At 40.1% G+C, this 27,741-nt stretch overlaps 1 protein-coding gene across 3 annotated transcripts in view; it reads right to left on the reverse strand.

Moving 5' to 3' along the window:
- Nucleotides 1-287: 287 nt before the first annotated feature.
- The window catches only part of crocc2 (ciliary rootlet coiled-coil, rootletin family member 2), a 131,569-nt gene continuing 104,115 nt past the window's right edge, over nt 288-27,741 (reverse strand). For 2 of the 3 annotated variants that reach the window (XM_062038604.1, XM_062038605.1), the window contains 8 exons: nt 27,303-27,648; nt 27,132-27,235; nt 24,537-24,683; nt 21,829-21,978; nt 17,315-17,497; nt 7,964-8,086; nt 619-798; nt 288-524 (listed from right to left, as the gene is read on the reverse strand). In XM_062038604.1, the coding sequence (XP_061894588.1) occupies nt 426-524; nt 619-798; nt 7,964-8,086; nt 17,315-17,497; nt 21,829-21,978; nt 24,537-24,683; nt 27,132-27,235; nt 27,303-27,648 (1,332 nt within the window). In that variant the 3' untranslated portion in view covers nt 288-425. Of the gene's footprint in view, nt 525-618; nt 799-7,963; nt 8,087-17,314; nt 17,498-21,828; nt 21,979-24,536; nt 24,684-27,021; nt 27,060-27,131; nt 27,236-27,302; nt 27,649-27,741 lie in introns of those variants that run through there. The other variant, XM_062038606.1, reaches the window with a different exon arrangement.

The following is a 27,741-nucleotide window of genomic DNA, read 5'->3' on the forward strand; positions in this document are numbered from 1 at the left end:
TGATTGATCGATAAACATTGAGTTGACCTTTGCCCTGATTAAAATGGAAGAAATGTTGTGCTTATTGGCGGACATTTAGAAGTTTGCACAAGTAAACACGCTGCACGACTGCTTGTATATCAGGGCTTGCTTGATAAGTTACCGATAACAGGCCGATCTTTGATATCAATATCGGATGGGAAGAAAAGTGTCTTTGTCCTTCCTCAGTGTAGCTCACGTCACAATTTGGTGTAGCATTCATTTAATTTATTTGATGTTTTTTGGGATACTCATGGAAATCCCCGACATTTGGAGGGATAAAGTCTGCTCCCCAGTTTGTGCGTCAGAAGAAATCCTAAAAACAATTTAGCACGTGCTGTCCGCTCATAAACCAAACGTGTTGTTTTGGTGGTGTTCCCCGCAGGGAGGCTGCCAGGTCGACGGCGCTACATACTTGAGTGCACGGCGGGCCGCAGCATCTGTTTGACGTGGGCCCGTCGCCGCCGCGGAGCCTCCTGGTCCAGCTGCTCCTTGAGGGTGGACACCTACGCAGGGGGGAGGAGGGAAGACGTGGGACACACAAAGACGTGGGACATACAGTCGCGTGACCACACCCAGGCTTTGGACCGCTGCAGGTACCTGATCCTCCAGACATTTCACCCTCTGGCGGTGGGCCCGCTCCCTGCTCTGCAGCGCCTGCTCGGCCTGCAGCTGGGCGCCGCGAAGACACGCCGTCTCGGCGTCCAGCTCCTGGTGGTGGCGGACAGTGACCTCTAGGAGGCGCTGTGTGTGGGTGTGCTCCAGCTGGCTGATGTGGGCCTGGGCACACACAAGTCACGACATCAATTTTAGACCAGGGGTGTCCAAACTTTTGGACAAGGGGCCAAATTGGGCTAAAAATATTGGATCGGGGGCCGAAAGCCAACAAAGTAACTGCATAAAATGTGTACATATTATATTATATTATAATGGATTATTAGATAATTAATATAATTGGATATTAAGAGTATGTGAAAGTTCGACTCCTACCTTGTTTACTTCCGTGACGAACTCCTTAACCTCTTAAGGCCCAAGCTGTTTGTTTACATGCTTTTTTTAATTTCTCTTTGCTATTTGGGCTTATTGGACCCTAATTAGAATAAAAACTAAAAATCATCTTAGTCCATAAGTACACAAACGTGTACTTTATGCTAATTTTAATTTTTACACTTTTTTTTTTCCAAATTCCATTGTATGTTATACTCTTCTGACACCACCAGATGGCAGTATGAGTGTCCACATAAGCGGCCAAAAGACCCCAATTCAGTAGTGTACACAATTTTGGAAATAAGAGCTAAAAAGCTGCTGTTTTGTAATCAATCAGAAATATCATGCAGTTAAAATGTGCCAAACATGGATAAGTGTGGAGAGTGTTTTGCATTTTATTTTTTTTATTTTTTTTGCACTATGACTAGGGAAGGTTGTCTGCACAGACCTTATTCAGAGAATAATTAAAGCTCCTTGATCTAACTGACGCACACTGGCCACTTGACGGCGTCACAAAAGACAGCATCAAAATCAGTCTTTTAAAACAGTGGTCCCCAACCACCGGTACCGGTCCGCGGACCGATTGGTACCGGGCCGCGCAAGAAAAAAAATAATAAAAAAAAATAAATATATATATATATATATATTTTTTTTTTACATACTTTACAGATTGTGTTTTTTTAATGTTGATTTAATTAAAAAAAAAAAAAAAAATATATATATATATATATATATATATATATATATATATATATATATATATATATATATATATATATATATATATATATATATATATATATATATATATTTAATTAAATCAACATAAAAAAACCACAATATATACATTATATATCCATATAGATCAATACAGTCTGCAGGGATACAGCCCGTAAGCACACATGATTGTATTTCTTTACGAAAAAAAAATAAATAAATAAAAATCCCCCCCGCCCCCGGTCCGTGGGACAAATTTTCAAGCGTTGACCTGTCCCCAGCTACAAAAAGGTTGGGGACCACTGTTTTAAAACAAATGCAAGGTTCCTTATTAAAGTCAAGATGTTTCGCGGGCCAAATAGTAGACGTCGACGGGGCCACATTTGGCACGCGCGCCATGGTTTGGACAACCCTGCTTTATACCATATAAATTGTAATTTGTCAGTTTTGTCAATGCAGTTATTTTTGTCTTATATTTATTGCTATTATGACGACTATATCCAGCCCGCGACCCCAAACGGGACAAGCGGTAGAAAATGGATGGATGGATGGATTAATCTCACTATGTTGTTCTTATTTATTTATTATTTTAAAAAAGTATTTAATCAACAGGTGCACAGGAAGCATACGGGCCGCGACAAAGCATGAAAACTATTTAGTAGCGACTGGAAAGTGAGGCTATGAAGCCCTCTGATCACTAATCAGATGCAGGTAAGTCTCCTGATCACTAATCGGAGGCAGGTGTGCATAATCAGCGCTCATTGGCAGAACAGGAGCGCACACAGGAAGTGGAAACTAAAAACAAAAGCGCTGGACATTTTTATTTTGAACAAGGTTACGAAGCTAACAATGATTCATTTGAGTTACAGGACTAAAAGTAACAGGAGTGAGTTTTTAGCACAGCATGATCCATTTAGTTTAGTTTGCAAACACAGAGGACATAAGGCAAGGAAATTAAATGATCCCAAATATATCTACAAACGAGGCATAATAATGCAGCTAGCCTAAATAGCATGTTAGCATTGATTAGCTTGCACTGACCAAATATGCCTGATTAGCACTCCAACAAGTCAATAATATCAAAAAAAGTTCACCTTTGTGCATTCACGCACAGTATAAAAGGTTTGGTGGACAAACTGAGACCAAGAAGGACTGGCATAGAACACGTCTTTCTGTGGCAGCGTCGGAGAAAGTTGTACATGCAACGACAACTACAAGGACCGCCGATATTAGTGGGACAAAACGGCGCTCGCCAAATACTCTCATCAGCGAAGCATAAACACAACAGTGGGCTTTCTGAAAATGAGGGAGTTTTGTGTCATGTTTGTCCTGCAGAAACCATATTAAAACAAAAAAATGAGGGAGTTTTGTGTCATGTTTGTCCTACAGAAACCATATTAAAACAAAAAAATGAGGGAGTTTTGTGTCATGTTTGTCCTGCAGAAACCATATTAAAACAAAAAAATGAGGGAGTTTTGCGTCATGTTTGTCCTGCAGAAACCATATTAAAACAAAAAAATGAGGGAGTTTTGTGTCATGTTTGTCCTGCAGAAACCATATTAAAACAAAAAAAATGAGGAAGTTTTGTATCATGTTTGTCCTGCAGAAACCATATTAAAACAAAAAAATGAGGGAGTTTTGTGCCATGTTTGTCCTGCAGAAACCATATTAAAACCAAAAAATGAGGGTGTTTTGTGTCATGTTTGTCCTGCAGAAACCATATTAAAACAAAAAATGGAGGGAGTTTTGTGTCATGTTTGTCCTGCAGAAACCATATTAAAACAAAAAAATGAGGGAGGTTTGTGTCATGTTTGTCCTGCAGAAACCATATTAAAACAAAAAAATGAGGGAGGTTTGTGTCATGTTTGTCCTGCAGAAACCATATTAAAACAAAAAAATGAGGGAGGTTTGTGTCTTGTTTGTCCTGCAGAAACCATATTAAAACAAAAAAATGAGGGAGTTTTGCATCATGTTTGTGTGCAGAAACCATATTAAAACAAAAAAATGAGGGAGGTTTGTGTCATGTTTGTCCTGCAGAAACCATATTAAAACAAAAAAATGAGGGAGTTTTGTGTCATGTTTGTGTGCAGAAACCATATTAAAACAAAAAAATGAGGGAGTTTTGTGTCATGTTTGTCCTGCAGAAACCATATTAAAACAAAAAAATGAGGGAGTTTTGTGTCATGTTTGTCCTACAGAAACCATATTAAAACAAAAAAATGAGGGAGTTTTGTGTCATGTTTGTCCTGCAGAAACCATATTAAAACAAAAAAAATGAGGAAGTTTTGTATCATGTTTGTCCTGCAGAAACCATATTAAAACAAAAAAATGAGGGAGTTTTGTGCCATGTTTGTCCTGCAGAAACCATATTAAAACCAAAAAATGAGGGTGTTTTGTGTCATGTTTGTCCTGCAGAAACCATATTAAAACAAAAAATGGAGGGAGTTTTGTGTCATGTTTGTCCTGCAGAAACCATATTAAAACAAAAAAATGAGGGAGGTTTGTGTCATGTTTGTCCTGCAGAAACCATATTAAAACAAAAAAATGAGGGAGGTTTGTGTCTTGTTTGTCCTGCAGAAACCATATTAAAACAAAAAAATGAGGGAGTTTTGCATCATGTTTGTGTGCAGAAACCATATTAAAACAAAAAAATGAGGGAGGTTTGTGTCATGTTTGTCCTGCAGAAACCATATTAAAACAAAAAAATGAGGGAGGTTTGTGTCATGTTTGTCCTGCAGAAACCATATTAAAACAAAAAAATGAGGGAGTTTTGCATCATGTTTGTGTGCAGAAACCATATTAAAACAAAAAAATGAGGGAGGTTTGTGTCATGTTTGTCCTGCAGAAACCATATTAAAACAAAAAAATGAGGGAGTTTTGTGTCATGTTTGTCCTACAGAAACCATATTAAAACAAAAAAATGAGGGAGTTTTGTGTCATGTTTGTCCTGCAGAAACCATATTAAAACAAAAAAAATATTATACATTTTTGAAAAAGCTCCAGGGGTCCACTAAAGAGCCGCATGCAGGTTGCCGACCCCCGTGTTAGGGTAACAGGACTGAGTGACAGCCACTGCATTTCTGTAGTTTTATAATGAATCAACTAAAAGTATAGTTGTGATAAGGAGTTACACAAATGTATAACAAATACTGTACAACATGTAGTTTTATAATAAATCAGCTTAAAGTATAGTTGTTACACAAATGTACAACATTTATGACATACTGTAAGTGTTTTGTGTCATTTTAGGAAGGAGGAACATTTTATAAAATGTAAAATACCATCCATAAATTTATGTTCCACCACTTATCCCTCTTGGGGTTCTACGACTTATTATTAGAGATGTCCGATAATATCGGACTGCCGATATTATCGGCCGATAAATGCTTTAAAATGTGATATTGGAAATTATCGGTATCGGTTTCAAAAAGTAAAATGTATGACTTTTTAAAAGGCCGCTGTGTACACGGACGTAGGGAGAAGTACAGAGCGCCAATAAACCGTAAAGCAGGGGTCACCAACGCGGTGCCCGCGGGCACCAGGTAGCCCGTAAGGACCAGATGAGTAGCCCACTGGCCTGTTCTAAAAATAGCTCAAATAGCAGCACTTACCAGTGAGCTGCCTCTATTTTTTAAATTTTATTTATTTACTAGCAAGCTGGTCTCGCTTTGCTCGACATTTTTAATTCTAAGAGAGACAAAACTCAAATAGAATTTGAAAATCCAAGAAAATATTTTAAAGACTTGGTCTTCACTTGTTTAAAAATACAACCTTAAAAATGATTTTAGGATTTTTAAACACATATACCTTTTTACCTTTTAAATTCCTTCCTCTTCTTTCCTGACAATTTAAATCAATGTTCAAGTAAATTTATTTTTTTTATTGTAAAGAATAATAAATACATTTTGATTTAATTTTTCATTTTAGCTTCTGTTTTTTCCACGAAGAATATTTGTGAAATATTTCTTCAAACTTATTATGATTAAAATTTAAAAAATTTATTCTGGCAAATTTAGAAAATCTGTAGAATTAAATTTTGAATCTTATTTCAAAGTCTTTTGAATTTATTTTAAAATGTTTGTTCTGGAAAATCTAGAAGAAATAATGATTAGTCTTTGTTAGAAATAAAGCTTGGTCCAATTTGTTATATAATCTTACAAAGTGCAGATTGGATTTTAACCTATTTAAAACATGTCATCAAAATTCTAAAATTAATCTTAATCAGGAAAAATGACTAATGATGTTCCATAAATTATTTTTTTAAATTTTTTCAAAAATATTCGAATTAGCTAGTTTTTCTCTTCTTTTTTTCGGTTGCATTTTGAATTTTAAAGAGTCGAAATTAAAGATAAACTAAGTTTTAAAATTTAGTTGTCATTTTTTTCGTGTTTTTTCCTCTTTTAAACCGTTCAATTAAGTGTAAATATCATTAATTATTAATAATAACATAGAGTTCAAGGTAAATTGAGCAAATTGGCTATTTCTGGCAATTTATTTAAGTGTGTATCAAACTGGTAGCCCTTCGCATTAATCAGTACCCAAGAAGTAGCTCTTGCTTTCAAAAAGGTTGGTGACCCCTGCCTTAAAGGCACTGCCTTTGCGTGCCGGCCCAGTCACATAATATCTACGGCGTTTCACACACACAAGTGAATGCAAGGCATACTTGGTCAACAGCCATACAGGTCACACTGAGGGTGACCGTATATACAACTTTAACACTGTTACAAATATGCGCCACACTGTGAAGCCACACCAAACAAGAATGACAAACACATTTCGGGAGAACATCCGCACCGTAACACAACATAAACACAACAGAACAAATACCCAGAACCCCTTGCAGCACTAACTCTTCCGGGACGCTACAATATACACCTTCCGCTACCCCTAACCCCACCCCCCAACCCCACCCACCTCAACCTCCTCATGCTCTTCTCAGGGAGAGCATGTCCCAAATTCCAAGCTGCTGTTTTGAGGCATGTTAAAATAAATAATGCACTTTGTGACTTCAATAATAAATATGGCAGTGCCATGTTGGCATTTGTTTTCCATAACTTGAGTTGATTTATTTTGGAAAACCTTGTTACATTGTTTAATGCATCCAGCGGGGCATCACAACAAAATTAGGCATAATAATGTGTTAATTCCACCACTGTGTATATCTGTATCGGTTGATATCGGAATCGGTAATTAAGAGTTGGATAATATCGGAATATCGGCAAAAAAGCCATTATCGGACATCTCTATTTATTATAAAATCTTCATTTGAGTTCTAGTGTGTGTAGGGATGTCCGATAATGGCTTTTTGCCGATATCCGATATTGTCCAACTCTTTAATTACCGATACCGATATCAACCGATACCGATATATACAGTCGTGGAATTAACACATTATTATGCCTAATTTGGAGGTATGGTGAAGATAATGTCCTTTTAAAAAAAATGTATAAAATAAAATAAGATAAATAAATTAAAAACATTTTCTTGAATAAAAAAGAAAGTAAAACAATATAAAAACAGTTACATGGAAACTAGTAATTAATGAAAATGAGTCAAATTAACTGTTAAAGGTTAGTATTATTAGTGGACCAGCAGCACGCACAATCATGTGTGCTTACGGACTGTATCCCTTGCAGACTGTATTGATATATATTGATATATAATGTAGGAAGCAGAATATTAATAACAGAAGGAAACAACCCTTTTGTGTGAATGAGTGTAAATGGGGGAGGGAGGTTTTTTGGGTTGGTGCACTAATTGTAAGTGTATCTTGTGTTTTTTATGTTGATTTAATAAAAAAATAATAATAAAAAAATAAAAAAAATAAAAACGATACCGATAATAAAAAACCGATACTGATAATTTCCGATATTATATTTTAAAGCATTTATCGGCCGATAATATCAGCCTGGTTGTGTGTACATGTGTGTTTATTTTAAAGATATATTTATTTTACTGGTGTTCCAACTAGCCTGTGCATAAAAGTGCTATATAAAAAAAAGTTTGATTGATTTAGCTCATTAGCGTCCTTCTTGGACAGTTTGGAGGGGGCGGAGCCAGCCAGGGATGTAGTCTCCATAACGTGCTGGAGTGGAAAGTTCATTCTTTCACTGTGTAAGCACAATAAAATAGTATTTTATAGTTGTATTGACTTAGCTGCAGCTATTTTGGGGTCGGTGCATCTGCCCTTCTTTCATCATTTCACTTTGGGAGCAATCGACTCGAGCGGTTCGGGCCTGACCTGCAGCGCCGTCACCTGGTCCTGCCTCTCCGCCAGCTGGCGCTCCATGCCGGCCTGCACCTGGCCCGCCTGCTCCGTCCTCAGACTCTCCGCCTCCTGCGTCCTCAGACTGTCCGCCTGCGCCTGACAACACATCACGTAGCGCAAATCAGGTGATGACAACGACATTTATCTCTTTCACGCACCATTTCACCACACACGTGTGTGTGTGTGTGTGTGTGTGTGTGTGTGTGTGAGCACTGCAAATATCCTCATGATCATGTCCAATAACAATATTACATACACATGTGCACCATCACACATGCAGTCGCGGTCAAAAGTGTACATACACTTGTAAAGAACATGATGTCATGGCTGTCTTGAGTTTCCAATCATTTCTACAACTCTTATTATTTTGTGATGTAGTGATTGGAGCACATACTTGTTGCTCACAAAAATGGAGCTGTTTGGCCACAATACCCAGCAATATGTTTGGAGGAGAAAAGGTGAGACTTTTAATCCCAGGAACACCAAGCCTACTGTCAAGCATGGTGGTGGTAGTATTTGCTGCCAATGGAACTGGTGCTTTACAGAGAGTAAATGGGACAATGAAAAAGGAGGATTATGTCACGACCGGAACAGGACTCTGAACACAGATCAGGGCCGGCCCGTGGCATAGGCCGTATAGGCAAATGCTAAGGGCGCCGTCCATCAGGGGGCGCCACGGCAGTGCCACAAATGTTGGAGAAAAAAATACATATATTTAAAAAAAAAAAAAAAAAAAGTTGGTACTATTATTTCTAAATACAAAAAATAATCCCACGTTAATTAAAATGCAAAGTAAAGCCTATTTAATAGAAATATTATTTGTTACAACCTTACGCTCCCTCCCTTCCCGTATCATGACTCTTTTTGGACGTCACCACACCAAAAAAATCAACACAAGATGTCAAAACGGCCAAAACTGTCAGGTGCCCAGGGAAGAAAAAAGAGAAAAGAAGAGGAGAAACGAGAAAAAGACAGAGGTAGCAGGTAGGTAACGTTAGCCTACATGAAATTATTTGTCTGTTACAGAATGTGATAGTAACCTGGCTTTTTAGCATTAAGCTAATGTTACATGATTCGGCAATTGCTAATCAATAAATAGCTAGTTGTATTTTAACGTCGGGTTAATATTGTGGAGGGGGCTAAATTGTTATGGAAAATAATAATGTAACGTTAGGTAATTACAGTACTCCCTGGTGTACAGTCATTTGTAAGTCATTCTAGTTAATGCAATATTAAAAAGCACAAATAGAGAACTCTGGGATGCCCTTTTTTTGTAATATAGTTGTTAAAGTCATACTGGTTTGATATCTTGTTTTGTGCAGTGCCTTATTTATATTGTATTTTTTATTTATTTTATGCAACTTGTTGACACGTTTTATTTTGTGTTTATGCATGTAAAAAATATTGCATTTCATATATTCATTTTTTATTTTTTGTATTCATTTATTTATTCATCTTTTTTTATCTTGTTAACCATTCTGATTGTTAATTTGCTTTCTTTAAGTAAAAAAAAAAACGTCAAAGACAAAGCTATTCGGTTTCTTGTGAGTATATACACTTCACTGCCGATGTGGGGGTGGGGGGGCGCCACCTAAAATCTTGCCTAGGGCGCCAGATTGGTTAGGGCCGGGCCTGACACAGATGCAGGATTTTCAGAAACATATATTTATTCTGAACAGGGAAGGGGTCCAAAACGCGTGAAACAAAACAGGCTATCAAAACAGATCTGATCTGACCACTTAACTAACAAAAATAATAACAACTCAAAACACTCCGGCTATGGAGGGAAAAAAGGGCTAAGAACAAAACTACTAAATATAACAAAAATCGCTCCAACGGAGGCAATACTGGGAAGCTAATCTTACCTGACAAAAGGCTACAAACAAAGAATCTCCCTTGGTTCAAAAGGTACAAAAAACGTGGCAATGGCTGAAGACAAGACTGTGGCAAAGGAACTCTGGAGGTACGCACAAGAAGATAGGAAAACACTCTGGCACAGGACAGAAGGAAGTCGAGACATTTATACACACGAGGGAGGGTGACACAGGTGGGCACAATCAGGCAATCAGGAAAGACATCAGACCACCGATTCCGACCTTTCAACCATCCACACCACTCTTCCCATATATCCCACGCAAAACATGTTTTCCCTTTACCCAAATCCCGGTTTTCCTTGAATTTCTGGTAGTTTTCTCCCCATTGACAATGAATGGCAAATATACAATCGATTGCTTTTCCCACATTTCTCATCCGATTAGTATTAAAACGTTCACCTCCCCCATATAATTTTTTTTTTTTTTTTACCAGATTACCCAAAATTTACCTTTTTTTCGGGACATTTTATGCCCCTTAAAAATGAATCAAACTTTTTTCAAACCCACATTTCTCACCCGATTCGAACCGTTCGAGTATCAAAACGTTCGCCTCCCCCATATAACTTTTTTTTTTTTTTTTTACCAGATTACCCAAAATGTACCTTTTTTTCGGGACATTTTCTGCCCCTTAAAAGCGAAGCGAAGCGAAGCGAAGCGAATTACATTTATATAGCGCTTTTTCTCAAGTGACTCAAAGCGCTTTACATAGTGAAACCCAATATCTAAGTTACATTCAAACCAGTGTGGGTGGCACTGGGAGCAGGTGGGTAAAGTGTCTTGCCCAAGGACACAACGGCAGTGACTAGGATGGCGGAAGCGGGGATTGAACCTGCAACCCTCAAGTTGCTGGCACGGCCGCTCTACCAACCGAGCTATACCGCCCGGTAAAAATGAATCAAACTTTTTTCAAACCCACATTTCTCACCTGATTCGAACCGTTCGAGTATCAAAACGTTCGCCTCCCCCATATAATTTTTTTTTTTTTTTTACCAGATTACCCAAAATTTACCTTTTTTTCGGGACATTTTATGCCCCTTAAAAATGAATCGAACTTTTTTCAAACCCACATTTCTCACCCGATTCGAACCGTTCGAGTATCAAAACATTCGCCTCCCCCATATAATTTTTTTTTTTTTTTTACCAGATTACCCAAAATTTACCTTTTTTTCGGGACATTTTATGCCCCTTAAAAATGAATCGAACTTTTTTCAAACCCACATTTCTCACCCGATTCGAACCGTTCGAGTATCAAAACGTTCGCCTCCCCCCATTTAATTTTTTTTTTTTTTTACCAGATTACCCAAAATTTACCTTTTTTTCGGGACATTTTATGCCCCTTAAAAATGAATCGCACTTTTTTCAAACCCACATTTCTCACCCGATTCGAACCGTTCGAGTATCAAAACGTTCGCCTCCCCCATATAATTTTTTTTTTTTTTTTACCAGATTACCCAAAATGTACCTTTTTTTCGGGACATTTTATGCCCCTTAAAAATGAATCAAACTTTTTTCAAACCCACATTTCTCACCCGATTCGAACCGTTCGAGTATCAAAACGTTCGCCTCCCCCATATAATTTTTTTTTTTTTTTTTACCAGATTACCCAAAATTTACCTTTTTTTCGGGACATTTTCTGCCCCTTAAAAATGAATCGAACCTTTTTCAAACCCACATTTCTCACCCGATTCGAACCGTTCCAACATCCACACACTCCACTCACCTTGGACAATCAAACTACCATTTTCCAAGTTCAAAACAATTTCCAGGAATTCACGATTTTCCAAAGCCCTATTTTCACCTCTTCCCGGAAAGTTTTCACAGTGCACATTTTCAACCGTTTTTGACCATTGCACCTTTAAAACAATCATCTTAGTTGGGACAACAAAGGTTTCCTTTTTTTTTTCCGTACAAATTCCCAATTTTCCTGAAATTCCAGGATTTTCTAAATACCCATTCTCAATTCTAACTGTTATTACATCAACATTTAACGACAGATCCCAAAAATTATTATACCAACACATTCATATCATCGAGGACAATTGTGCTACTATCAATATTTTCAAAAATTCATGGTTTTATCCAAATTTCCAGGAAATTCCCATTCAAATGAATGGATGTATTTATAGTTCTATAATGCCCTAAATTCTCAAAATTTTGCAACGTTTTTAAACCCGATTCCGACCTTTCAACCATCCACACTACTCTTCCCATATATCCAACGCAAAACATGTTTTCCCTTTACTCAAAACCCGGTTTTCCCTGAATTTCCGGTAGTTTTCTCCCCATTGACAATGAATGGGAAATATACAATCGATTGTTTTTCCCACATTTCTCATCCGATTTGGACCGTTCGAGTATCAAAACGTTCGGCTCTCCCAAATAATTTTCTTTTTTTTACCAGATTACCCAAAGTTTCCCTTTTTTTCGGGACATTTTTTGCCCGTTAAAAATGAATTGTACATTTTTCAAACCTACATCCACACACTCCACTCACCTTGGACAATCAAACTACCATTTTCCAAGTTCAAAACAATTTCCAGGAATTCACGATTTTCCAAAGCCCTATTTTCACCTCTTCCCGGGAAAGTTTTCACAGTGCACATTTTCAACCGTTTTTGACCATTGCACCTTTAAAACAATCATCCTAGTTGGGACAACAAAGGTTTCCTTTTTTTTCTCCGTACAAATTCCCAATTTTCCTGAAATTCCAGGAATTTGGAAATACTCATTCTCAATTCTAACTGTTGTTACATCAACATTTTACGACAGATCCCAAAAATTATTACACCAACACATTCATATCATCGAGGACAATTGTGCTACTATCAATATTGTCACAAATTCATAGTTTTCCTGACATTTCCAGGAAATTCCCATTCAAATGAATGGACGTATTTATAGTTCTACAATACCCTAAATTCTCAAAATGTTGCATCGTTTTTAAACCCGATTCCGACCTTTCAACCTTCCACACACACTACTCTTCCCATATATCCAACGCAAAACATGTTTTCCCTTTACTCAAATCCCGGTTTTCCCTGAATTTCCGGTAGTTTTCTTTCTCCCCATTGACAATGAATGGGAAATATACAATCAATTGTTTTTCCCACATTTCTAATCCGATTTGAACCGTTCCAACATCCACACACTCCACTCACCTTGGACAATCAAAACTACCATTTTCCAAGTTCAAAACAATTTCCAGGAATTCCCAATTTTCAACTCTTCCTGGAAAGTTTTCACAGTGCACATTTTTAACCGTTTTTGACCATTGCACCTTTAAAACAATCATCCTAGTTGGGACAACAAAGGTTTCCTTTTTTTCCCGTACAAATTCCCAATGTTCCTGAAATTCCAGGAATTTCTAAATACCCATTCTCAATTCTAACTGTTGTTACATCAACATTTTACGACAGATCCCAAAAATGATTACACCAACACATTCATATCATCGAGGACAATTGTGCTAGTATCAATATTTTCACAAATTCATGGTTTTATCAAAATTTCCAAATTTCCAGGAAAATCCCATTCAAATTAATGGACATATTTATAGTTCTATAATGCCCTAAATTGTCAAAATTTTGCACCGTTTTTAAACCCGATTCCGACCTTTCAACCATCCACACTACTCTTCCCATATATCCAACGCAAAACATGTTTTCCCTTTACTCAAATCCCGGTTTTCCCTGAATTTCCGGTAGTTTTTTCCCCATTGACAATGAATGGGCAATATACAATCGATTGTTTTTCCCACATTTCTAATCCGATTTGAACCGTTCGAGTATCAAAACGTTCGGCTCTCCCAAATAATTTTAATTTTTTTACCAGATTACCCAAAATTTCCCTTTTTTTCGGGACATTTTTTGCCCGTTAAAAATTAATCGAACATTTTTCAAACCCACATCCACACACTCCACTCACCTTGGACAATCAAACTACCATTTTCCAAGTTCAAAACAATTTCCAGGAATTCACGATTTTCCAAAGCCCTATTTTCACCTCTTCCTGGAAAGTTTTTACAGTGCACATTTTCAACCGTTTTTGACCATTGCACCTTTAAAACAATCATCTTAGTTGGGACAACAAAAGTTAACTTTTTTTTTTTTTCCGTACAAATTCCCAGTTTTCCTGAAATTGAAGGAATTTCGGAATACCCATTCTCAATTCCAACTGTTATTACATCAACATTTTTCAACACATTCCAAAAATTATTACACCAACACATTCATATCATCGAGGACAATTGTGCTAGTATCAATATTTTCAAAATTCATGGTTTTATCGAAATTTTCAAATTTCCAGGAAATTCCCATTCAAATTAATGGACGTATTTATAGTTCTATAATGCCCTAAATTCTCAAAATGTTGCACCGTTTTTAAACCCGATTCCGACCTTTCAACCATCCACACTACTCTTCCCATATATCCAACGCAAAACATGTTTTCCCTTTACTCAAATCCCGGTTTTCCCTGAATTTCCGGTAGTTTTCTCCCCATTGACAATGAATGGGAAATATACAATCGATTGTTTTTCCCACATTTCTCATCCGATTTGAACCGTTCGAGTGTCAAAACGTTCGGCCCTCCCAAATAATTTTTATTTTTTTACCAGATTACCCAAAATTTCCCTTTTTTTCGGGACATTTTTTGCCCGTTAAAAATGAATTGTACATTTTTCAAACCTACATCCACACACTCCACTCACCTTGGACAATCAAACTACCATTTTCCAAGTTCAAAACAATTTCCGGGAATTCACGATTTTCCAAAGCCCTATTTTCACCTCTTCCCGGAAAGTTTTCACAGTGCACATTTTCAACCGTTTTTGACCATTGCACCTTTAAAACAATCATCTTAGTTGGGACAACAAAGGTTTCCTTTTTTTTCTCCGTACAAATTCCCAATTTTCCTGAAATTCCAGGAATTTGGAAATACTCATTCTCAATTCTAACTGTTGTTACATCAACATTTTACAACAGATCCCAAAAATTATTACACCAACACATTCATATCATCGAGGACAATTGTGCTACTATCAATATTGTCACAAATTCATAGTTTTCCTGACATTTCCAGGAAATTCCCATTCAAATGAATGGACGTATTTATAGTTCTACAATACCCTAAATTCTCAAAATTTTGCATCGTTTTTAAACCCGATTCCGACCTTTCAACCTTCCACACACACTACTCTTCCCATATATCCAATGCAAAACATGTTTTCCCTTTACTCAAATCCCGGTTTTCCCTGAATTTCCGGTAGTTTTCTTTCTCCCCATTGACAATGAATGGGAAATATACAATCAATTGTTTTTCCCACATTTCTAATCCGATTTGAACCGTTCCAACATCCACACACTCCACTCACCTTGGACAATCAAAACTACCATTTTCCAAGTTCAAAACAATTTCCAGGAATTCCCAATTTTCACCTCTTCCTGGAAAGTTTTCACAGTGCACATTTTTAACCGTTTTTGACCATTGCACCTTTAAAACAATCATCCTAGTTGGGACAACAAAGGTTTCCTTTTTTCCCGTACAAATTCCCAATGTTCCTGAAATTCCAGGAATTTCTAAATACCATTCTCAATTCTAACTGTTGTTTCATCAACATTTTACGACAGATCCCAAAAATTATTACACCAACACATTCATATCATCGAGGACAATTGTGCTAATATCAATATTTTCACAAATTCATAGTTTTCCTGAAATTTCCAGGAAATTCCCATTCAAATGAATGGACGTATTTACAGTTCTACAATACCCTAAATTCTCAAAATTTTGCATCGTTTTTAAACCCGATTCCGACCTTTCAACCTTCCACACACACTACTCTTCCCATATATCCAACGCAAAACATGTTTTCCCTTTACTCAAATCCCGGTTTTCCCTGAATTCCCGGTAGTTTTCTTTCTCCCCATTGACAATGAATGGGAAATATACAATCAATTGTTTTTCCCACATTTCTAATCCGATTTGAACCGTTCCAACATCCACACACTCCACTCACCTTGGACAATCAAAACTACCATTTTCCAAGTTCAAAACAATTTCCAGGAATTCCCAATTTTCACCTCTTCCTGGAAAGTTTTCACAGTGCACATTTTTAACCGTTTTTGACCATTGCACCTTTAAAACAATCATCCTAGTTGGGACAACAAAGGTTTCCTTTTTTTCCCGTACAAATTCCCAATGTTCCTGAAATTCCAGGAATTTCTAAATACCCATTCTCAATTCTAACTGTTGTTACATCAACATTTTACGACAGATTCCAAAAATTATTACACCAACACATTCATATCATCAAGGACAATTGTGCTAATATCAATATTTTCACAAATTCATAGTTTTCCTGAAATTTCCAGGAAATTCCCATTCAAATGAATGGACGTATTTATACTTCTACAGTGCCCTAAATTCTCAACGTTTTGCATCGTTTTTAAACCCGATTCCGACCTTTCAACCTTCCACACACACTACTCTTCCCATATATCCAACGCAAAACATGTTTTCCCTTTACTCAAATCCCGGTTTTCCCTGAATTTCCGGTAGTTTTCTTTCTCCCCATTGACAATGAATGGGAAATATACAATCAATTGTTTTTCCCACATTTCTAATCCGATTTGAACCGTTCCAACATCCACACACTCCACTTACCTTGGACAATCAAAACTACCATTTTCCAAGTTCAAAACAATTTCCAGGAATTCCCAATTTTCACCTCTTCCTGGAAAGTTTTCACAGTGCACATTTTTAACCGTTTTTGACCATTGCACCTTTAAAACAATCATCCTAGTTGGGACAACAAAGGTTTCCTTTTTTTTCTCCGTACAAATTCCCAATTTTCCTGAAATTCCAGGAATTTGGAAATACTCATTCTCAATTCTAACTGTTGTTACATCAACATTTTACAACAGATCCCAAAAATGATTACACCAACACATTCATATCATCGAGGACAATTGTGCTAATATCAATATTTTCACAAATTCATAGTTTTCCTGACATTTCCAGGAAATTCCCATTCAAATGAATGGACGTATTTATACTTCTACAGTGCCCTAAATTCTCAACGTTTTGCATCGTTTTTAAACCCTTTTCCGACCTTTCAACCTTCCACACACACTACTCTTCCCATATATCCAACGCAAAACATGTTTTCCCTTTACTCAAATCCCAGTTTCCCCTGAATTTCCAATAGTTCTCTCCCCACTGAAAATGAATGGGCAATATACAATGGACTGCATATTCCACATTTCTCATCCGATTTGAAGCGTTCCAACATCCACACACTCCACTCACCCTGCACATTCAAACATTTCAGTTCCAGTCACACGTATCAGCAGTTTCCCCGTGGCATTCTAGTTATTATTATTATTATGATGAATCCATGAGGTGGCGAAGGAGCGTGAAAGGGTTAGTAGGATGTCCCAGGCGCTCTCACCTTCTCCAGCGTCTTCCTGAGGGCACTTTTGTCTTTTCCCAGCCGCACCAGCACTTTCTCCACGTCTGCCTTCTCCTGCTGCATCTTGTGCAGAGAACCTTGGAGATGTTCCACTTTGCTCTCCAGCTGATCGGCGCTCTCCCGCGCCGTGGCCTCTGCCTCTTCTTGCCGCCGCTTCAGACTCTGCGGCGGTAAAACGTAGAGCTTAGAGGTACAATTGTTGGGGAGCATATTTGGCATTTGGCAAGGTATCGGCCTTTTTGATTTCAGTACGTACATAGCAGTATTTATCTATCCATCCATCCATTTTTTACCGCTTATCCCCTTCGGGGTCGCGGGGGGTGCTGGAGCCTATCTCAGCTACAATCGGGCGGAAGGCAGGGTACACCCTGGACAAGTCGCCACCTCATCGCAGGGCCAACACAGATAGACAGACAACATTCACACACTAGGGACCATTTAGTGTTGCCAATCAACCTATCCCCAGGTGCATGTCTTTGGAGGTGGGAGGGGCCTATCCCCAGGTGCATGTCTTTGGAGGTGGGAGGGGCCTATCCCCAGGTGCATGTCTTTGGAGGTGGGAGGGGCCTATCCCCAGGTGCATGTCTTTGGAGGTGGGAGGAAGCCGGAGTACCCGGAGGGAACCCACGCAGTCACGGGGAGAACATGCAAATGAGGCAGACGCACTAACCCCTCTACCCCCGTGCTGCCCCTGATAGCAGTATGTAGAATAAAAACCAATAAAGTAGATAAACAATAACCACTGCAGGAGAAAAGTTACCTTTTGTTGGAGCCTAATTATCATTTTTATATTCATTTAAGAATTAAAAAAAATACTCTCATTGTCAATAATTCTCCCCAAATATGTTTTGATATCTGACCGGGTATTTTTTTTTTTTTAGTTCTTGTGAGAATTCTTCACCGGTCTGCTTTCCCTGCGGCGCTCACGTGGCAACGCCCCGCCCCCTTTTCCTCCCTCCTGCGTCGCGGTCTACAATACGACTCCTCTGCTTACCTGCCAAAACTTCGAATTTTCGCCCGGGAAATCCAGTTTTTGTCCTTCTTCGATAAAGCCGCCGTCGCAACACTCGGTGCGTCATTAAAGGGGCGTGGCCATGACTAAATCAATCCGTTTACTGACTTATAATATTCGTCTTTAAATAACTTTTTACTGCAAATGAATATCGGCTCCGAATACCGGTTATCGGCATTCTTGACTACTGGTAATTGGTATCGGTATCAGCCTTGAAAAAAACGTATCGGTCAATCTCTAGTAAAACACAAGTGATCGGGATTCTCCAGTGCCACATCATTAGGTACAGTCAGTACGAGGGATGTCCGATAATGGCTTTTTTGCCGATATCCGATATTCCGATATTGTCCAACTCTTATTTACCGATACCGATATATACAGTCGTGGAATTAACACATTATTATGCCTAATTTGGACAACCAGGTATGGTGAAGATAAGCTCCTTTTTAAAAAAATGTATTAAATAAAATAAGATAAATAAATTAAAAACATTTTCTTAAATAAAAAAGAAAGTAAAACAATATAAAATCAGTTACATAGAAACTAGTAATGAATGAAAATGAGTAAAATTAACTGTTTAAGGTTAGTACTATTAGTGGAGCAGCAGCACGCACAATCATGTGTGCTTACGGACTGTATCCCTTGCAGACTGTATTGATATATATTGATATATAATGTAGGAACCACAATATTAATAACAGAAACAAACAACCCTTTTGTGTGAATGAGTGTAAATGGAGGGAGGTTTTTTTGGGCTGGTGCACTAATTGTAAGTGTATCTTGTGTTTTTTATGTTGATTTAATTAAAAAAACAACAACATCCATCCATCCATCCATCTTCAACCGCTTATCCGGAATCGGGTCGCGGGGACAGCAGCTCCAGCAAAGACCCCCAGACTTCCCTCTCCAGAGCAACATTTGCGACTTCCTCCTGGGGAATCCCGAAGCGTTCCCAGGCCAGAGAGGGGATGTTATCCCCCCATCTGGTCCTTGGTCTGCCGCGGGGCCTCCTCCCAGTGGGACGTGCAACGAGGACCTCCCTAGGGAGACGCTCGTGAGGCATCCGCACGAGATGCCCGAACCACCTAAGCTGGCTCCTTTCCAAGCGAAGGAGCAGCGGCTCTACTCCGAGTCTCTCTCGGGTGACTGCACTTCTCACCCTATCTCTAAGGGAGATGCCAGCCACCCTTCTGAGGAAACTCATTTCGGCCGCTTGTATCCGCGATCTTATTCTTTCGGTCATTACCCACACTTCATGACCATAGGTGAGAGTAGGAATGTAGATAGCTCGGTAGACCGAGAGCTTTGCCTTCTGGCTCAGCTCCCGTTTCGTCACAACAGTGCGGCAGAGAGACTGCAATACTGCCCCAGCTGCTCCGATTCTCCGGCTGATTTCCTTCTCCATCTTTCCCTCACTCGTGAACAAGACCCCGAGATACTTAAACTCCTCCACCTGGGACAGAGTCCTGTCCCCTACCCGGACTGTACAAACCATCGGTTTCCTGCTGAGAACCATGGCCTCAGATTTGGAGATGCTGATCCTCATTCCAGCCGCTGAACACTCGGCTGCGAACCGATCCAGTGAGAGCTGAAGGTCACGAACCGAAGGTGCCATCAGGACCACATCATCTGCAAACAGCAGTGACGCAACACTTAGCCCCCCGAGACGTATACCCTCTCCGCCATGGCCACGACTCCGCCTAGAAATCCTGTCCATGAAAATCACAAACAGGATAGGTGACAGAGCGCAGCCCTGGCGGAGACCAACCCCCACTGGAAACGGATCCGACTTACATCCAAGCACCCGGACACAACTCTCGCTTTGGTTGTACAGAGATTGGATGGCCCTCAACAGGGTTCCCCTCACTCCGTACTCCCTCAGCACCTCCCACAAGATCTCCCGAGGGACGCGGTCATACGCCTTCTCCAAATCCACAAAACACATGTAGACTGGATAGGCATACTCCCAGGCCCTCTCCAGGATTCCCGCAAGCGTAAAGAGTTGGTCAGTTGTTCCACGACCAGGACGGAATCCACATTGCTCCTCTTGAGTCTGAGGTTCGACTATCGGCTGGACCCTCCTTTCCAGTACCTTGGCGTAAACTTTCCCAGGGAGGCTGAGTAGTGTGATACCCCTGTAATTAGCACACACCCTCTGGTCCCCCTTTTTGAAAAGGGGAACCACCACCCCAGTCTGCCACTCCCTCGGCACTGTCCCAGACTTCCACGCAATGTTGAAAAGGCGTATCAACCAAGACAGCCCATCAACACCCAGAGCCTTCAGCATTTCTGGACGGATCTCGTCAACCCCCGGAGCTTTGCCACTGTGGAGTTGTCTAACTACCTCAGTGACTTCACTCCGAGAGATCAACGTCGATCCCCCATCATCCTCAGGCCCTGCTCCTATCAGGGAGGGTGTGTCTGATGTATTTGGGTTCAGGAGTTCCTCAAAGTGCTCTTTCCAACGCCCCACGACTTCCTCACTTGAAGTCAGCAAAGTCCCATCCTTGCCGTACACAGCTTGGATGGTTCCCTGCTTCCCCCTCCTGAGGTGCCGTATGGTCTTCCAGAACAGCTTTGGTGCCGCCCGATAGTCCTTCTCCATGGATTCCCCGAACTGCTCCCACACCCTCTGCTTAGCCTCGTCCACAGCCACGGCCGCTGCCCTTCGGGCCCGCCGGTACCTTGCAACTGCCTCCGGAGTCCCCTGGGATAACATACCCCGGTAGGACTCCTTCTTCAGTCGGACGGCTTCCCTGACCACCACTGTCCACCAGGGTGTTCGAGGGTTACCGCCCCTTGAGGCACCTAAGACCTTCTGGCCACAGCTCGCATCTGCAGCTTTAGCAATAGAGGCTTTGAACATTGCCCATTCCTGTTCAATGTCCCCAACCTCCACAGGGATGGCAGAGAAGTCCCGCCGGAGGTGGGAGTTGAAGTCCTTCCGGACAGAGGACTCCTCCAAACGTTCCCAGTTCACCCGCACTACACGCTTGGGTTTGCCAGGTCTGTCCAGAGGTTTCCCCCGCCATCTAACCCAACTCACCACCAGATGGTGATCAGTTGACAGTTCAGCCCCTCTCTTCACCCGAGTGTCCAAAACATACGGCCTCAGATCAGCTGATACGATTACAAAATCGTGGGCAATGACAGTGATACTTGAAAAACAACAACAAAAAAACCAAAAAAAACGATACCAATAATTTAAAAAAACGATACCGATAATTTCCGATATTACATTTTAAAGCATTTATCGGCTGATAATATCGGACATCTCTAGTCAGTACATTGTGTCCCTCAAGGGTTGGAATTGTGGGTTAAATCACCAAAAATGATTCCCGGGCGCGGCCACCGCTGCTGCTCACTGCTCCCCTCACCGAGGGTGATGGGTCAAATGCGGAGAATAATTTCGCCACACCTAGTGTGTGTGTGTGTGTGTGTGTGACAATCATGGGTACTTTAACTTGAACTACCGACTCACCTGATGCAGCGTCTGCTTGTGTTCCTCCAGGGCAGAATTCCGCAGCTCGGAGTCCTCGTGGGCTCGTTGAAGAGTCTGGGCCCGCTCTGTTAGCGAGTGGTTCAGCGTCTTGCTCTCCGAAAGGGCGTCTCGGGTTTTATCCAGACGGTCCTGACATTTGAAAGAGTCAGCAGGACGTCATGTTCGTGGTTCAAGTCTCAGGCCAGGGGTGTCCAAAGTGCTGCCCCAACTGGGCCTTTGCAGCCTGGAGCTACATTTTTAACCGCCTGCTACACAATAGTTAGCACTCTAGTATTAGCATGCTAGCTTTTTTTTTTTGTTGCTAATTTTGCAGGTATACACCTCGGCGTCAAATGTTTTGTTACTTGATGAATGATACCCGTTGCTTTTTCAAAGCTCATTTTGTAGCTTTATTTTGGTACTTGATGCATGCTAACATTTGTATGCTAGCGTTATTTTGAGCAAATTTTTCAGCTAATTTAACCTCAGCGTCAAATATTTTGACGAATGATACCGGTTAGCATTTTGTAAGTAAAGCACTTTGAGTCTCTATGGAAAAGCACTATATAAATGTAATTCACAATTCAACACATTAGCATTTTATTCAAATCTTTCAGGTACTCACCTCAGAGTAATATAATTTGGTATTTGACGCACATACAGTTTTAGCATGCTAACTTTTTAGGTAATTTAACAGGTATACACATCAGCGTCAAATATTTTGATGAATGATACCTGTTAGCATGCTAATGTTAATAAACGTTAGAATGCTAGCATTTTGTATGTAAAGCACTTTGAGTCTCCAGGGAAAAGCACTATGTATCGTATTTTCTGCACTATAAGGCGCAGCGGATTATAAGGCGCGCCTTCAATGAATGGCCTATTTTAAAATGTTGTTCATATATAAGGCGCACCGCATTATAAGGCGCATAGAATAGACCAGGGGTCACCAACCTTTTTGAAACCAAGAGCTACTTCTTGGGTACTGATTAATGCGAAGGGCTACCAGTTTGATACACACTTAAATAAATTGCCAGAAATAGCCAATTTGCTCAATTTACCTTTAACTCTATGTTATTATTAATAATTAATGATATTTACACTTAATTGAACGGTTTAAAAGAGGAGAAAACACCAAAAAAAAAATGACGATTAAAATTTGAAGCATAGTTTATCTTCAATTTCAACTCTTTAAAATTCAAAATTCAACCGAAAAAAAGAAGAGAAAAAGTAGCTAATTTGAATCTTTTTGAAAAAATTAAAAAAAGAATTTACGGAACATCATTAGTAATTTTTCCTGATTAAGATTAATTTTAGAATTTTGATGACATGTTTTAAATAGGTTAAAATACAATCTACACTTTGTTAGAATATATAACAAATTGGACCAAGCTATATTTCTAACAAAGACTAATCATTATTTTTTCTAGATTTTCCAGAACAAAAATTTTAAAAGAAATTCAAAAGACATTAAAATAAGATTTAAATTTGATTCTACAGATTTTCTAGATTTGCCAGAATAATTTTTTTGAATTCTAATCATAATAAGTTTGAAGAAATATTTCACAAATATTTTTCGTCGAAAAAACAGAAGCTAAAATGAAGAATTAAATTAAAATGTATTTATTATTCTTTACAATAAAAAAAATAAATTTACTTGAACATTGATTTAAATTGTCAGGAAAGAAGAGGAAGGAATTTAAAAGGTAAAAAGGTATATGTGTTTAAAAATCCTAAAATCATTTTTAAGGTTGTATTTTTTCTCTAAAATTGTCTTTCTGAAAGTTATAAGAAGCTAAGTAAAAAAAATAATGAATTTATTTAAACAAGTGAAGACCAAGTCGTTAAAATATTTTCTTGGATTTTCAAATTCTATTTGAGTTTTGTCTCTCTTAGAATTAAAAATGTCGGACAAAGCTAGACCAGCTTGCTAGTAAATAAATACAATTTAAAAAATAGAGGCAGCTCACTGGTAAGTGCTGCTATTTGAGCTATTTTTAGAACAGGCCAGCGGGCTACTCATCTGGTCCTTACGGGCTACCTGGTGCCCGCGGGCACCGCGTTGGTGACCCCTGGAAAAGACGCTACAGTAGAGGCTGGGGTTACGTTATGCATCCCGTAGTTGCGAGACCTGTTGTGGCTCAATATTGGTGCATATATAAGGCGCACCGGATTATAAGGCGCACTGTCAGCTTTTGAGAAAATTGGAGGTTTTTAGGTGCGCCTTATAGCGCGGAAAATACAGTAAATGCAATTCACAAATTAGCATTTTAAACAATCAAGAGTAATATAGTTTGGTACTTGACACACGTACAGTTAGCATGCTAATATTTTTTTGTGCCAATTTAACAGGTATACACCTCAGCGTCATATATTTTGGTATTTCACTATTGCTAACTGTAAGCGTGCTATTGTTTGCATGTTAGCATTTAACTGTTAGTATGCTAGCCTTTTTTTTTTTTGCGCATTTCGCTCATATTTTTTGTTACTTGGCGCGATCTGGCCAGCTTGCTAACTGTTAGCATTTCGGTTGGGCTTTAGCTCGTCAGCAGTCACACAAAACTTGTTTAAAAATCGCATTTTCTAGTTGTTGGAAAAAAATCGATATCTATTGTACCAGTTTTGAAGGTGAAAACGTCCAAAACGGCCCCCGCGTCCTCTGTTTTGCCAGTTTGGGCACACCTGTTCCAAACCACGATGACGAGTACCTGCAGGAGGCGTCGGTCGTGCTCGCTGGCCGTCAGTGCTCTCTGCAGCTGTCCTATCTGCTCCTGCAGCTCGGCCTCGCTGCCCCGATGCTCGCCAAGCGTGGCGGACAGCTTGTGCACCTGCTCTTCCAGCAGCAGGCTGTGAATCTTTGGGCATCAAACCATTCGATTGGATTCTTGGTGGTAACGATTCGATTCAGAATCGATTCTCAATTTAAAAAATCAATACTTTTTAATAACATCAAGTGCCAGTTCTTCGATGAACTACATTCCTCCATACAATTAACAGCTCTCATAAATGTCTACATTACCTCAAATAAAACAGGTTTTGTTGAATACAATTCTAGCCAAACATTTAATAAAGTAAAATACAAATGAGATGTATCTTTCCTAAAGTAAATGTGTACAGCAGATATATGATCCTGGGCTTCTTAAGCCAGTTCAAACCTGCGTTCCGGGCCAGAACCTAGCGACCTGTTCCAGTACAGTAAGCCAAATATCTCTAGCTCTATGCACACACACTCTCTCTCTGTGTTTCTCCCCCTTTGTGTTCATTTGTCTCGTGTCCCTTGTCGTCATCCAGCAGCGTTCCTCCGTTCCCGCGCCACGAGCTGTGTGTCTCGTCTCCCCGTGTTCCCCTCTGGTTCCCTGGCTGCCTCTTGGATCTCGACCTCCCCCCACCCCTGGACACGGACTACCTCCGAGCTTGCCTTGCCCCCTTGGACTTGCGCACCTCGATCAACACTTCTGGTAACACTCGACATTTAATTTCTACACATAGTCGCACGCATACACATTTTGGATTAGTTTTCACACTCCATATTACAAACCCCGTTTCCATATGAGTTGGGAAATTGTGTTACATGCAAATATAAACGGAATACAATGATTTGCAAATCATTTTCAACCCATATTCAGTTGAATGCGCTACAAAGACAACATATTTGATGTTCAAACTCATAAACATTTTTTTTTTGTGCAAATAATCATTAACTTTAGAATTTGATGGCAGCAACACGTGACAAAGAAGTTGGGAAAGGTGGCAATAAATACTGATAAAGTTGAGGAATGCTCATCAAACACTTATTTGGAACATCCCACAGGTGTGCAGGCAAACTGGGAACAGGTGGGTGCCATGATTGGGTATAAAAGTAGATTCCATGAAATGCTCAGTCATTCACAAACAAGGATGGGGCGAGGGTCAACACTTTGTCAACAAATGCCTGAGCAAATTGTTGAACAGTTTAAGAAAAACCTTTCTCAACCAGCTATTGCAAGGAATTTAGGGATTTCACCATCTACGCTCCGTAATATCATCAAAGGGTTCAGAGAATCTGGAGAAATCACTGCACGTAAGCAGCTAAGCCTGTGACCTTTGATCCGTCAGGTTGTACTGCATCAACAAGCGACAGTGTGTAAAGGATATCACCACATGGGCTCAGGAACACTTCAGAAACCCACTGTCAGTAACTACAGTTGGTCGCTACATCTGTATGTGCAAGTTAAAACTCTCCTATGCAAGGCGAAAACCGTTTATCAACAACACCCAGAAAAGCCGTCAATTAGCTGGGCCTGAGATCATCTAAGATGGACTGATGCAAAGTGGAAAAGTGTTCTGTGGTCTGACGAGTCCACATTTCAAATTGTTTTTGGAAACTGTGGATGTCGTGTCCTCCGGACCAATGAGGAAAAGACCCATCCGGATTGTTCTAGGCGCAGAGTGTAAAAGGCAGCATGTGTGATGGTATGGGGGTGTATTAGTGCCCAAGACATGGGTAACTTACACATCTGTGAAGGCACCATTAATGCTGAAAGGTACATACAGCTTTTGGAGCAACATATGTTGCCATCCAAGCAACGTTACCATGGACGCCCCTGCTTATTTCAGCAAGACAATGCCAAGCCACGTGTTACATCAACGTGGCTTCATAGGGAAAGAGTGCGGGTACTAGACTGGCCTGCCTGTAGTCCAGACATTGAAAATGTGTGGCGCATTATGAAGCCTAAAATAGCAGAAGGGAGACCCCCGGACTGTTGAACAACTTAAGCTGTACATCAAGCAAGAATGGGAAAGAATTCCACTTCAAAAATGTGTCTCCTCAGTTCCCAAACCTTTACTGAGTGTTGTTAAAAGGAAAGGCCATGTAACACAGTGGTGAACATGCCCTTTCCCAACTACTTTGGCACGTGTTGCAGCCATGAAATTCTAAGTTAATTATTATTTGCAAAAAAAAATAAAGTTTATGAGTTTGAACATCAAATATGTTGTCTTTGTAGCGCATTCAACTGAATATGGCTTGAAAAGGATTTGCAAATCATTGTATTCCGTTTATATTTACATCTAACACAATTTCCCAACTCATATGGAAACGGGGTTTGTATTATATATATATTCATAAATAGATCTAACTATGTCCCTGCATTCTGTGCCGTCTTCTAACAGAAAGGAACGTACCGAGGAGAAAAAGTTCTCCCTCTTTCAATTCACCAACATTGCAAGTTCTCTCTCTTCTAGATGTTGTCCTGGTTTGGAAGGTGAAAAGCAGCAAAATGCTTTGATGTGTCAGTGGAAACATCTGCTGCTACAAAACCTACCTTCTCTCTCTGCGCGTCCCTCACTTCTCGCTGCAGCTCCAGGAGGCCGGCCTGGACGCAGTCCAAGTCCAGTTCTTGCTCCTCAGCAGGAGTCGGACGGTGTCCTGAGCAGAGAGCATGTAAACCTCCTGACAGCAGAGTGTAAACCAGCAGGAGGACTTAGAGACCAACCCGGGAGATGTTTCCTCCTGGGAGACCGTGCCCCTGCGTCCATGCCCACAGTGCGGCGCAGCGTGGAGCACAGAGTGGACAGTTTGTGGTCCAGGTCTCTACGCTGGTGCTCACACTCTCCCAGCTGGTGCTCCAGGGTCTGGACGGCAGCCTGGGCGTGCTCGAGCCGAGCGCTGAGCTGACCGCTCTGCATGGCGGCGTCCTCCAGCGCTCTCCGCAGCCTCACGGTGACCTCTTGGTGCTTCTGGTCGCGGACCTGCTGCTCAGCTTCCGTGGCCTGCAGGAGCTCCCGGCTGTGACGCTCCCGCTCCTCCAGCTCCGTCACACGTCTCTGCAGAGCTGAGACCTGCAGCAGTCACGGGAAGATGGACGCTTAGATCCACTTTTTAGATCTAAAGTTGGTGTTCTCCATACCTTCTTTGCTTGCGATGCAACCCCA

Source organism: Entelurus aequoreus, linkage group LG27, assembly GCF_033978785.1.
Source record: "Entelurus aequoreus isolate RoL-2023_Sb linkage group LG27, RoL_Eaeq_v1.1, whole genome shotgun sequence".
In the NCBI taxonomy this organism is placed as follows: domain Eukaryota; kingdom Metazoa; phylum Chordata; class Actinopteri; order Syngnathiformes; family Syngnathidae; genus Entelurus; species Entelurus aequoreus.